The sequence below is a fragment of the Cebidichthys violaceus genome, unplaced genomic scaffold, assembly GCF_023349555.1.
Source record: "Cebidichthys violaceus isolate CVI_PGR_0920_01 unplaced genomic scaffold, fCebVio1.0.p SCAF_12, whole genome shotgun sequence".
NCBI classification, from domain to species: domain Eukaryota; kingdom Metazoa; phylum Chordata; class Actinopteri; order Perciformes; family Stichaeidae; genus Cebidichthys; species Cebidichthys violaceus.
In genome coordinates this window covers 13,249,286-13,263,600 of record NW_027176285.1, presented here as the reverse complement: position 1 = coordinate 13,263,600, position 14,315 = coordinate 13,249,286, and the positions used below count along the sequence as shown (strand labels likewise).

The following is a 14,315-nucleotide window of genomic DNA, read 5'->3' as shown; positions in this document are numbered from 1 at the left end:
CTCAACGGACCAAAAGCGAATTTTAGAGACATTTTAACTTGGAAAGTGACTGAAACGATTAATCTATTATCAAAATAGTTGCAGATGAATTATCTGTCGATCGGCTAATCGATTAATCACCAACATACAGCTCTAATCCAAATCATGGGTCCTCTATGGCTGTTCTAACCGACGCGACGCGTATTTATATTTACCCAAGCGGGCTTCCGTACACTCACGTGATTGGCTGTTTTTCCCAGTCATCTGATTGGCTGTCGCAGTCGAAGTACTTTTTCAATTTGCGCAACACGGAAGTGACAGCTAGACGCGGTTGTAACTTTAAAATATCACTGATTTATGTCTTATATTATTATAATGAAGGAACTAACCAGTTAACGAAGCCAATAAACCTACAAACATAACCTAACGGACGTCCTTGTTCACTCTGCGACAAACGTAGTTGGACTAATGGCGCTCATAACTGAGAAAGTATCGATGGACTATTCGCTCTTCGTAGCTGCGTTTCTTCTAAGTTCCTCTGTGGCTTTAGCGGCCGAGCGGCCTCACGTCGTCTTCATCTTGGCGGACGACTTCGGTTGGAACGATGTCGGTTATCACAACTCTGAGATCAGCACGCCAAACCTGGACAAGCTGTCTGCAGCAGGAATCCGCCTGGAGAACTACTACGTCCAGCCTCTGTGTACTCCCTCCAGGAACCAGCTCATGACCGGGAGGTACCAGGTCAGATCCTGCTGCCTGCTGCACGGCTGTGTGTGTTTCTAGGGGCTGTTCTCAGAGGGTCCTAGAGGGTGTGGTGGAAGAAGTACACGTTAAAGTACAAGTACCACACTGTAGAAATACTCGTCTGCAAGTAAAAGTCCTGCATTCAAAACCTTACTTAAGTAAAAGTATGTATCACCAAGTACAAAGAGTAAAAGTACTGTCAGTTTTTTACTATCATATCTGTTGTTTCTGGATTAATATCCCTGCTGCATTCATGTGTATGTTGCATGTTAACTCCTTTTTATATTTTACATTCCACCACTGGGAACAGGTAAACACTGGATTGTCCCCTAAAGATTACATTTACTTTAAATGTGAAGCGAATCATAAGGAACCTAACGTTAAAGGAGCCTCCTCTGCACCATGATGACTTTGGGTTTGTATACTTTTCTGCACTTAGAAGAACTTTCCAGAGAAAACAAAAACACAATTCGAGGGCTGGTGGAAAGAAGAACAAAAGGACGTTATTTTGAAACTTCAGTTTGCATCACTGTCGCCACTGAAGCCGTTGGTTCCCTCTTTTTGCTATTCTTACATGTTACATTTTCAACACAAGGCCTATTTATTTCCTAACGTGTATTTTTTTTTTTACCTCCTCAGATCCACACGGGCATGCAGCATCAGATCATCTGGCCCTGTCAGCCCTACTGTGTGCCTCTGGATGAGAAACTGCTGCCCCAGTGGATGAAGGAGGCGGGGTACGCCACACACATGGTAGGCAAGTGGCACCTGGGAATGTACAAGAAGGACTGCCTGCCCACGCGCCGCGGCTTCGACACATACTTTGGTATATTTCATTAAGAATACAGCCTTTGATGTAACTATGGAGGCAGTTTTATTCCTAATATTACACATTAATATTTGGATTAACGTGTGCTCCAGGCTACCTGTTGGGCTCCGAGGATTACCTCACTCATGTCCGCTGTGCTGCCATCTCTGCTCTGAACCTCACTCGCTGTGCGTTGGACCTGCGGGAAGGAGAAGAGGTCGCCACCGAGTACACAGGCGCTTATTCCACCGAGTTGTTCAGCCAGAAGGCCTCCAGTATTATTGAAAACCACAACTCCAACAAGGTCACACACACACACACACACACACACACACACACACACACACACACACACAGACACACACAGTGAAACAATGTAGAGCAGTCAATCCTGATTTCACTCATCTAATGAACTTTGCAATGTCTCATTTAAATACTACTCACTGTTAGTATACACTATGTACTATATACTGATTTTCATAGTATATACTGTTGTCAACTGCATCTTTGGAACCTCACTGCCAGTAAAAACGAGTTATTCAGATTTCTCGTGAGTTTCAGCTCAATGTTTCGCTGTTCGGCCCATATTTTTTACCGTTTCGCTGTCGTCGTTTACGCCCACAGCAGGCAGCTGTTTACGGTAAAGAAGCTGTAAAAATGTTCTGTTCGGCATCAAGCAATAGACGGACACGGTTAGAGAGTAGCTGGACAACATAGTGGAGCATTTAGCAGCTAATTAGACAGATATGTCCCTCAGGAGTTGGTGGAGACCAAAAGCAGAGCTAAAAGAGAGAGAATATTGGATTTATATTCATCAGATGGTCAGAAATAAGACTCTAAATGAATCATAATGTTGTACTTTCACTGTTTGCTAACACATTTAATGTGCAAAATAAACACTTTTACTCTTTATTATTTAAGCACATTTCACTGATAATACTGCTGCACTTTTAGGTAAGTGGGATTATGAATAGAGGACTTGTAAGGGAGGATTTCTGACTGATGTATTTAACAGACACCACTACACTACGTTACAACTGTGAGGCGACTCTTCACTTGCTGTTCTCTTCGTCTTGCAGTCGCTCTTCCTCTACGTGGCGTTGCAAGCCGTCCACGCTCCCCTGCAGGTGCCCGAGCGCTACGTGGCCCCCTACAGTTTCATCAAAGACTACAACCGCAGGCTGTACGCCGGCATGGTGTCGGCCATGGACGAGGCGGTGGGCAACATCACTCTGGCTCTGCAGCAGGGAGGACTTTGGAACAACACGGTGCTGGTGTTCTCAACGGGTATGTCTTTGTACCGAGACGAACAATAAAGAACAATTCATCCTCCCGTGGAATCTCGTGCGCCAGATCATCTTACGTTCACTTCTGACATTCCAACGATGAAAGAACAAGTTTTATTTACACATAAATAGGACAATCAGGTGAACACCTCTGGGAATGCTAATATATTTTCCACTGCTTTTATTGTCTCTTTGTATCGCGTGCCAGAATGGAAACCAAATCAGTGAGCGCTAAGTGAAGAGCAATTACATTTCACGTCGGCAGACTCAAAACCACATTTTCTTTGTGCGTCAAAGCCAGTTCTGCAGAGCTGAGAGGAGTTCAGGTGACAGGTTTATTGAGTCAAAGCATCAGAGGGTTTAATCATACATTTCATTACACAAGAGGGAGGCACGTGAAACGGATATCCTTGCGTGTTTTGATGTTTGCAACATATTCTCAGTCAGGATTCTCAGAGAAAAGAGCTCCTGTAATACACCAGATGTCCACTAGAGAGCAGTGCTTTGTTGTACTTGTCCCGTCAGGATCTTTGTCGAGCCAGATGTGGAGATTTACAGACAGAAATCCCACTGAAGGAACGCTGTCATTGGCTTCATACACACCGCTCAGGCCGGTTGATTCTTGAAACGATCATTGTTGACCTTTTGATGGAGAACATACCGGTAGTATGAGCAGCGCCTGCTCTCTGGTTTCACACATGTGGAACTTCTAATGAAGCACATGTGAAGTAGGTAACTCCTTTGAGGGTTATTTTTAGGTAATTGGAAGACAGGAACATTGCTGTGAAAGTAAAGTTTTTTTTGTTTTCTTTCATGCCTGCGGTAGGTGGCCTGTTTCATTGTTCTCCTTCCACACATTGGGTTGTGGAAGGATTCAGTCGGCCATGTGCCGGACAGACGCCGAGGAAAAAACTCCAAATACTTCCTGCTTCCGTCTGTTTCAATGCGATGCACCGGTGTTATGCAATACCTGAACAGGATATAGTTTCTAAACGCACAAACATCCCTAGTCTGAGTCAGGTCTATCAATTGCTTTATTAGTCATATCTACAAGTCATGTTCCAGCTGTTACAATCGAGCCACATGTGTCAGGCTCGACAGGAAAGAAAAAGCCCTAACCTTGAAATTCCTTTGTGTTGAAACTTTCTGCCTCACCGGGACTTTACTGTAAGTAAGTAAATTAAGCGAGAGAGCTTGAGGTGAAACACACACACACAGAGAGACAGAGAGACAGAGAGAGAGAGAGAGAGAGAGAGAGCAGCTTGAAAAGGCATTAAGGAGCAGACGGTCTCTTCCAAAACAGTTCGGGAATCGGCAGAGACTACTTCCTGGACTCGCATGATACAGGGAGCCCTGCCTGGATGCGATTGGTCAAGTGTGTTTATACTGGACGATGACAGTCGCTCTCAGTGTGTGTGTGTGTGTGTGTGTGTGTGTGTGTGCGTGTGCGCGCGCACTAGCGTAATGGTGGGATGTCGTGCCGGAGTGTTCGTCCTAACAGGAAGGAGACAGCTGGATGAACATTGTTGTATTGTTTTAATGCTCTATGGATGTTATTGTTGGTCGCTCCACCGCTTTGATCCAGACTGAAATATCTCAACAGCTTGTCGATTGATTACCATTACATTTTGTACAGACGTTCATGTTCCTCTGAGGATGACTCCTAGTGACTTTGGTGATCCTCTTACTTGTCCTCTAGCGCCACCATGAGGATCGCATGTGTGGGTTTTTAAGGGGAAAGTCTCCACAATAATATGACGTAGTGCCATGAAACATGGGACAAACATTCATGCCCCACTCGGGAAGAGTTGTAACAGCTTTGGTGATCGTTATTGTTTCATCCAGCGCCGCCATCGGGTCCAAATTTATATTTTGTACCAGCAAAACTCATCCCATCAGCCTCAGCTATACTTTGTGTTTTCTTGCATGCTAAACTAAGATGTTGAACATTGTAAATGCTGCCTAACATCAGCGTGTTAGCATTTTTTCTGTTAGCATTTAGCTCAACGTCACAGAGCTGCTAGCACGGCTGTAGCCACATTTTACGACTGTACGTTTCTACATTGTTCTTTGCATGGCGTTCCCTTCACAGACTTTAGTGGAAATTAGATATTTTTCCATTTTCGTGTTGATGTCACGGATTTCTTCATAAAATGTTCGGGACAAAACCAACATTTAAAAGCAACATTTCCATTTTGCTCTCTTGCTTTCTGTGTTAATTAATGCATTTAGAAGTTTGTGTTAGGCTGTAGATTCTTAGTCTTGTTGAGCATTCTGTCCACTGACACCTCCCTAAATCAAATTTTTATGATTTTATTTACATATTCCCTGATTTGATAATCCCATATCTATTCATTGTTTTCATCTCCTTGTGTTTTGACATTTCGTCCCCCCCAGATAACGGCGGTCAGACGCTGAGCGGTGGCAGCAACTGGCCTCTGCGAGGCAGGAAGTGGTCGCTGTGGGAAGGAGGAATCCGGGGGGTCGGATTCGTCGCCAGCCCGCTGCTGAAGCGACCCGGGACCGTCAGCCGCGAACTCATCCACATCTCCGATTGGCTGCCGACTCTGGTCGGCCTGGCGGGAGGGAGCACCAATGGCACGAAGCCGCTGGACGGATTCAACGTGTGGAACACAATCAGGTGAGCTGAGCTTTTCACACTTTTCTGGGACTCCCTGCTGAGAGTGTTTCTTGCGTGGCAGGTTCGGAGTTATTTTGCTCTCAGCCTGCCCTCTCTTGGTGCCTCTTATCCGATGCTTCCCTCCAGCTCCAGCTCCCTCTGCCTGTCTCCCTGACCCCAGGTCTTCTTCTTGTCAGATCCCCCCCCGCTCCTTCAATAAGCCCTTTGTTACTGTGGCAATGGGAGCTCAAAGAGAAGGAAATTCCATCAGTCATTCTCACACAAATCTGCAGCCCTTCCATCCCTTTCTCTTTTATTATTTCACCCCTTGTCCTCTCTTCATCCCCACCAAGAAAGCCTGCTATTGGATAAGCTAATTAGTTTAGCTGCAAATCCTTTCATGTGGCAACATACCTGAGAATTAGAGGTAATATATTCAATTATTGTTTTGGATATCTTTAGCGAAGAATCTGTTTTTGGGATTCACCGCAGATGCACTTTTCCACGTGCGGCTCGTCACACAGGCTGTCGCCGACTCCCGGCTGACTGACACGTTATATTTGTAAACTAAATTATGGACACAGTGAGAAAGGAGGTTGAAATTGAGGGCTGCAGCAGAGCCCCGGCAGAAAAATTGAAAAGGCTTAACCCGAAACCGCAAAACTACTACTCACAGCCTCCGCTTGACATCGATTGGCCGACGCGCGTCAGCTGACCGCCGGGCTGCTTGCCCGTTTTTGCCGTGCGAGCTGCACAGCGACGCGGGGCACAAACCCTCTGTTTTGTTTTGTTGCTTTGCAGTTTCATTTAGTTTTAATTCGTTTTAATTGGCTCGCCTGTTACAGAAAACAGCAGCTCGGCCGTTTGGAATACACACACACACACACACACACAAAAGGCAGCAAATGAAGGCCCAGAACAGTAGGCAGGCAGAAGAGAGTTATTTTAGTTGTGTTATCAGACACTGTGGTCAGTGAGAGCTGTGTATTCTCTGTGGTGGAGTGCGGTCAGAGCATATGACTGCCTGGTGAACAACAGCCAGCTGGTTTAGATTTACAGATCCCACTGGATTTTACAGTGCATGAGTCAGACACGGTGTGTGTGTGTGTGTGTGTGTGTGTGTGTGTGTGTTGGTTGTGTATCCATATGTTGTGCTTTTTTTTTTATCTTACAGCAATGGGGTTGCCTCACCCAGACTGGAGCTGCTGCACAACATTGACCCTCTGTATGTTGACATCGCTCCATGTAAGTTCACGTGTTTCTCTGCGTATAAACGGGGCTTTTATTTCAGTCTGTCTATCCTGTGAATCAGAACACACAAGACCGAGTCCCTCCAGCAGGGTTTCATTTAAGGATTTGGACAAAGTTGAGGTTTCCTAACCTCCCCCTGCTGTGTGAGAGTGTGTGAACAGTGTTTATGTACATCTGCTCTCACACGGACCTGGTGAAGAGAGACTTTTTGACGTGGATTTTGAAATACGATCTTGTGAAATACAAACATTGGCTGACACGAGCTGCAGAGATCTCATCACTTTACTGCCAACGGGCTGAGATCATTTCACCCCGTTATGTAAATCTGGAAACTTAGTTTGCCTCCAGTTTATTTCATACCGACGCAGCTACACGTCTTCTATTTGAGAGGCTTCCTGAAGCAAATGGAAACGAGGAAAATCGTCCCAGTCGTCCATCATTTGCTTTAAGAAAACTCCGATTTTTACAGGGACTGTATGAAGTTCATCTTCATACATCTATGGAGAAGGAGTACCAGCACGGGAGCAAAGCAATGCAATTTAAACAATAACTCTGTAGTTCACATGAAGAAAAGCTCAGAAGTAGTTGTGTCAAGAGCAACTCTAACGGCGTATTATAGCAGCTGAAGCCTCTTTAGTTTATCTAATATTCCTTTTTGATAATCCGGTGATCGCTGGCTTCGACTCGTGCGTCGATCCTTCATCAATAAATCCTGTGCAGGAGCCTTTCCCAGCTCGCACTGGGAGAGAGAGGCCTGGTCACCAGTCTGTCACAGGGCTGACGAATATAGACTCCTACTGGCAATTTAGGTAATTGTTAGTTATCCAACATTTCTTTAACCATTTCTCATGTGCCAGGGACAACGATGTGATAAAGTGTGTTGAGGTTGATTGGAAACCTCATGTGACCTCCTCCTCTTCCTCCTCCTCCTCCTCCTCTCCGTGTCCACGATGTCTACGAATGTGTGTCCCTTCGTTTTCTACTGTTTTAATTCCCATCATGGCCCTCGAGTATCAAGAGGCTCATTGTTTGAGCCCGTATTCACAAACACTCCAGACATCGTGGATCCAATTAACTCGAGTCAAAGCAGACTGAGGCCTAAGAATAGCATGGCCTTATATAACGTCCGACTAAGCTCACAGTAGAAATCCACCTTTTGTTTATTGTGAGTGTTTGATGTTTGTGGAACCTGGAGTCTCACATGGTGTCTGGATTATTATCGGTGGATGTCCTTTAATCTCGGCGGCTTTATGAAATGTAAACACGCGTTGTTTCCTGTGAAGGTAATATATTTATTAAGATGGTTTATGAATATTAACCGTCTCTAATTAAAATGAAACCTCTTCCCCTTGTGTACAAATATGAATACGCTTTATTTTTTCTCACATTTTAGTCACGTCTCTGTGATTACTGTTCCTCGTGAAATGGTATTTATTGTTCTGTTTCCATGTGAGGAACCCTGATAACACAAGGTTGGAACTGTAATCAGTCACTCAGGGGTGTGTGTGTGTGTGTGTGTGTGTGTGTGTGTGTGTGTGTGTGTGTGTGTGTGTGTGTGTGTGTGTGTGTGTGTGTGTGTGTGTGTGTGTGTGTGTGTGTGTGCGCAGCGTGCAGCTTAAACTCTGTGATTGTAGGGAGGTTTCCAGGAAATAGCTCATGTGACTGCCTTTTTTCTTCGGGCTGTCAGACACAGTGGAGTGGACTCATTCTCGTCTAAACCGCTCAATATTAGGCGGTGCTGGTCTGAGGCCACTATTTCTGACTTTTGTGGAGAATGCTGCACCTTTGGTTACACATTCAAAAACAGCAGAGGTATGTTGCTGAAATGTTTCACAGATGTGCCATAATGGGCACATAATGGGTCTTCATGAGAATAGAAGCCGTTTCAGTCATCTCTGAAAAGTACAGTTCTTTTCTTCTAGCATGCAGTAGGTGTGGTAGGAGACTCATTATTGCTGATCAATACCGTCTGTGGCACTGCAGTACAACTTGGTTATCTGATGCAAAAAAAAAAAAAAGCTCCAGATGGGTCAATTCAACCTTTTTTTTTTTTAGAGTTAAAAAAAGGATGAATTGATTTATTTTGGCAGCTTGGGTGCAGCGTAACAAACTGTAACCTCAACATCGACACATTATCTCTTTATAAAGGCCAACAGGTACATATTTACATAATCCAGCTGGACACAAGTCCAATATTTGCCCTCATCTTTAGCTCCGTTTTGGTCTCCACCAACTCTTTCGCTGCCAAATGCTCCAGTATGTCCACCAGCTAGCTGCTAACTGTGTCTGTCCGCTGCTTGGTAGCGTAGAGTCGGCTTGTTCAGAGCTTGGCTGTTGATGGCAGCTGTGAGACTAAAACGTTATAAAGTTGTGGGCCGTAAAAAAAACAAAACAATGAGCTGAAAGGTGCTAAAACGCTCCGTAAAGCTCAGATAATTCCCTGTGTTTTCCTTTTTTTTTTTTTTTTTTTTTTTACTACGCGCTTTTACATCCCATCGCTCATCTAAAACGTAGCCAAGAACTACTGGGAAAACACCCTAATAGCCTGTTAAAACGAAAGTTTATTTGTAGTCCGATCTCGGATTTATCACGTTCTCTGTTTGTGCGGCTAAAAGCCAGCGGAGCTCAAATTAATCTCAAAGTTTACCTTCTAAATCATCAACAACAACACTGCTGCTTTACAAGCGTCCGTGTTTTGTGTTGGAGTCGTTATTGTCAGCCGCCGCAGTGACAACCAGCTCCTCCTGATGCATTCCTCTCTTCCCATTAACCTAGCTTCTCCTCCTTCCTCCTTATGGTTTCTTCCATTTAGCTCATGAAAGAGCTTTGTCCTCTTTTTTTTTTTTTTTTTTTAACATACTTTCCTCCTTTCAACCCGCTTTTCAAACCCCCCCCCCCCCCCCCCCCCCCCCCCCCTTCTCTACGCTCGCTCTGTGTGAGAAGAGGGATCCCGACTAAATGGGTCACAGAGGGGTCCCTGAACTTCTCGCGGAGAAACCCTGGACTTGGCCCAAGCCCTTAAATCACCCCCTCAAATTTCCCCTCCACACTCCTCTGGCTCTCTCAGGGTCTCTTCCCACTCCCCCCCCCCCCCCCCCCCCCTCTCGCCTCCCTCCTTTTTTTCTTGAGCACATTTGTGGATTCTCCTGCTGTGGATCCAGATGAGCGAGGCCTCGCTTTGAGGCGCTCATGCAAAGAATGAATGTCAGACGTGTTGAGGTTTGAGGCCCCTTTTTTTTTCCTGAAAGAAGCAAAGTGGAAGAAGAGCTAGAAATTCAATCGAACCCACTTGCTTGCACAACACTATTAACACCTAAATCTGGCCTGATGTCAGTAACCGCAGCTCGCCCTTCTTCTGCGGAGGATGTGAGCTCTGCAAGTTGTTTACACAAATTCCGGTTTGGTTTGGGGATCAGCGTAATGCATGTGAGAACAATTAAGACTCCCACATGGCATTTTGCGCAATGATCAGTGAAGAAATCAATGTCGGAGCTTTTATCATGTGGTTGCAAAAAAAAAAAAATGCTGAGATCAGAAATGTTTTAATTCTCCAGTCATGTCGCTGTGGTGGAATCCACTCCATAAAAACACGAGTTCCGATGGGAACGTCGTCTTTGTGTGGCCGTGGATTTGTCTATGTGCAAAGAATGTGATTGGAGGACTTGTTTTTGACAGCGTTAGGACGCCGAAATTACTCTCAAATCTGTCTAATCAGGACCATATTGTCGGGGGTCAAACGGCGTGAACCTGAGAGCGCTCTCAAGGCTACTTTCTGAAAGGTGTGCTCTCTTCTGGGAGACTTTCTTTTTTTCCATAAGAGCAGAAATAGCTGGAAGGCAGGAGGCGGCAGACATTTCTGGACACCTTCAGAACAAAGATGAATTATTTACTTTTGCCTCCTGAAGCTGGTGAGATGATGCCAGTTGGTAACTGTGACCGTCGTGCCTCGTTTTCCTAACCGCCTTTTCAAATCTGCCCAGCTGCAGTTATGGCAAATCATTCATTGTGCTTGGCTGAGATGAAAACACCGGTGCTGAGTCGACCACATCGCCGCCGTATTTGTCAAATTCCTCCAGCCCTAAAAGTTCCACGTGTTTAAAAAGGGAATTCATACATGCAATAATTCCTCTTCTTAAAGGAAATGATTGTTTTGAAGTGCTCAATTCCTGCAGCTTCACTGATTTTAAAAGCACAAAAAGAGGGCTTTCTTATTGGGGTATTTATTTTGACACCTTCACCTGATTCCCAGGTATGCACTGACGCTTGCTGCCAGTCTACCGACTCGTGTGCTTTACATAGACCTCCACAGAGGGCGTTTTTGTATCCAGTGGTAGTTTAATATCGCCCTAATCAGCTGTTTCTAGTTTTATACATATTTTTAAAGATGGATGATCTCCGTGATTAGCTCTGTTCTCCGCTCTCTGCAGGTCCTGGCACCGGGAGTCCGGTAGCTTTGGCTCAGGCGGTCAGCGGAGGCTCCTGGGCCAACTCTGGCTTCAATGTGTCCATTCACGCGGCCATTCGATCCTCAAACTGGAAGCTGCTGACTGGCTACCCGGGTCAGTATCTTCTGTCACCCTTTAATGCCATGTTTAGTCTGTAGCGGGAGGCGGAAAATCAAACGCACTTGGGCACGGAAGCACATTTACTTCTTATCTCTGCCAATCAGCGGAGGAGGAAGTTTCCAAGATAGTTCAAGTAAAAGTACCACATCGTGAATGTAAATTCAAAATTCAAAGCTTATTTGTCTTCTTAATGTAGAACTACAGCCGTCGGATAAATTCCGTGCAGTAAAATGTACATTTCCCTCCCTCGAGTACACTACTTGCGTAGATGTACCTGGTTACTTTCCACCACGGCTGCTGATGTCGTCATCTTGTTTCCTCCAGGTTGTGACGTTTGGTTCCCGCGGCCCGGCCACAACAGCTCTGAGTCCGACCCGTCCCGGGCGGCTCCGCTGACGTCCGTGATGCTGTTTGACGTAGAAAAAGATCCAGAGGAGAGGAACGACTTATCCGCTACCTTCCCGGCAGTCGTGGAGTATCTCCTCAGGAGGCTCCAGCATCACCAGAAAAGCGCTTTGCCGATAAACTTCCCCGACCAGGACCCCAGATGTGACCCGGGCCCCTCGGGGGCCTGGGGGCCCTGGGCTTAAACGGCCGTGAGGTGGCGATGAAGGAGGTGGTCGCACTTTGTTTACTACGAATTACAGCAGCAGGAATCTCTTCTGGGGAGAAGAAGAGGGACATTTCTATACTCTGTGATGAATAGATTCACAGTCTAAAATCGCTGATTCTGATATTTAATTGAGTTTATATCTGTTATAACCAGATTCTTTATCCTTCCAGAGCCTCGGTCATTAACTGAGTGACGCATGCTCTCGTTATTATTGATGTGCTCGGAGACGCTTACGAAGGTTTAGTTGAAGCGGTTGCGTAAACGCTGTCAGCGACACATGTTGCTGATTTGTAAAGACTACACTTCCCTGCTGTTCCAGGTATTTGCACTTCATTTATCTACTGTTGGGAAGCCGCAGGCTCCTTTTTGTACGTGTCAAACGTGTTTTTAAACATTAGAAATGTTTCACCAGCCAGACCATGTGGCGTCTTTTTGGATCTTTTTAAGGGTCGTACAGGAGAGAGCAAAACGTTAGAGACTCACAACATTGATTTTTAGACAAACCGCACCAATCAATATTTTTTATTGACAATAACTACATAGAATGTGAAAGGAGTCTCTTGAAGTGGCAAAGTCACAGAGAATTACGGTCAGACTCCCCACGGCTCTGCACAGTGTTTTAGCATCTTTTAGCTCATTGTTTTGGTTCACTCTCACAGCTCTCATCTGCGTATTTTCAGCCAAAAGCTCAGATAAACAAACTATATTCTTCCTCTCCGGCACCAAATAGCCGACGACCAAAGTTACTAACTGGTGGAGCATTTAGCCGCACAGCAGCCAGATATGTCCCTCTGTTGGTGGAGACCTGTATCAGTGTTTTGTATCTTCAAAGATATAACTATATTTTATTTCGTAAATGAAATGACAAATGAAACTAATGTCTAAATCTACATTTTTTTCACCCAGCTCTGCTATTCTTTTTCGCTGTAAGGAATACAACTTAAGTTGCTGCTCAGTTTGTTGAAATATTCAATTTGGACATCCATTAGATCATGAAAATACCTTTTTAAATTTGTAAGCCAAGATTTCTTTTCTTAGGGAACTATAAGTGACCAAATCACAGAGTAAATGTTTAAGATAGTGAATCGCCAAGTTGCTAGAAACACGACTCTGAATGAAGGATAATGTTGCTTCTTATCTGCTGGTTGCTAACATGATCTTTATAAGTTGCGTTGTCCCTACAGATATTATTACAGGGTTGAAACGTGTTGCTTTAAATTTACTGTGCTTTACTTTCTTTGTTTTTTATTAATTGCACACGCCACTATTCCTAAGTGCTTACCAGTCAAAGATCAAGACGTTACCATTGCATTTGTTTTGTTCTGAAAACAAAATAATAAAGAGGAGAACATGTTTGTAAAACAGACTGAAGTTGTGATTCTGTTCCTATCAAGTTATTTCTTTAGGTTACTTGTTTCCCTCCAGTTGTTAACGAGTTGGTGCTAAATGGCTTCTCAGTGTATTTCTAGAGTAGGGGTTGGAAATGTGAGGAATTCCATGCGCTCTTCACGTATCCCTCTTGTTATGTCTCCAGCTTTAACTTCCTCATGCCAGTCATTCAAGGACGTACAGAGCTCGAGGTCGAGATACAGTTATGGTGATCTTCAGGGTTGCTGTCGATAAAGATTTTGTCCCCACATCTTTTAACAAACATACTAAAGAAGGAAAATCAGAAGGGACAATTTGCATATTTTGAATTTAAGCGGGATCAACTAATTTCCTCAATACATCCAGCCCCTTTGGCCTTTATCCTCCTGGTGATGGACCCCCTACTGGCAGCAGACTACCACAGGAAACGCTCCCTGCAGAGAGTGGGCGGCCGTGTCCTAATGTGGGCCGTGACCTTTAACCCGCCATGTGAATTGATTGGCAGCCGAGCGAGGCCAACAACAAAGCTGCTTACTGTGGAGAACAGTAGAGCTGCACAGAGTCAGATGTCACGGACTCCTGTTTCCTTTATAAATGGGTTTTTCTTCTGAGCCAAAGTTGTTGATTTTATTGTTGAAGTTTGGTCTCTACAGTTTCTACAGTGTGGTATGAAATGATAGGCCTTAACTGAGCCTAACAGTAGAGGAACAGTTTTTGAAAATGTCTTTCTTGCTGAGAGTTAGATGAGAAGATTGATACCACTCTGTTGTCTGTGTGCTAAATACAAGAGGAGACGGTTAGCTTAGCTTAGCATAAAGACTGGAAACGGGGGGAAACAGCTAGCCTGGCTGAGAAGTAGTCTGACACAACCTTGTTAAAAAAAAAACATGACTTTTTATTTATACACCTTATTATTTTGATATATAACATGCTGGTAGGCCTTTACCTTTATACAGAGCCAGGCTAGCAGTTTCCCCCTGTTTCCACGCTTTATGCTAAGCTAAGCTAATTTAGCGTCGTACTCAACGAACAGGCATGAGTTTGGTATCTATCCTCTTATCTAAATCTCATGAAGCATCAA

At 44.6% G+C, this 14,315-nt stretch overlaps 1 protein-coding gene across 2 annotated transcripts; it reads left to right on the top strand.

The window, feature by feature from the left end:
• Positions 1-288: 288 nt before the first annotated feature.
• On the top strand, positions 289-13,228 carry LOC137869250 (arylsulfatase B-like). 2 transcript variants are annotated; one of them, XM_068706515.1, is made up of 8 exons: positions 289-720; positions 1,363-1,549; positions 1,645-1,835; positions 2,611-2,818; positions 5,215-5,458; positions 6,612-6,682; positions 11,116-11,247; positions 11,578-13,228. In XM_068706515.1, exons 1-8 carry the CDS (start codon positions 448-450, stop codon positions 11,841-11,843), a joined length of 1,572 nt encoding a protein of 523 aa, XP_068562616.1. In that variant the 5' UTR covers positions 289-447; the 3' UTR covers positions 11,844-13,228. The 2 variants fall into 2 exon arrangements, with proteins under 2 accessions (XP_068562616.1, XP_068562617.1); XM_068706516.1 differs by lacking the exon at positions 289-720 and adding an exon at positions 798-1,138.
• Positions 13,229-14,315: the final 1,087 nt, after the last annotated feature.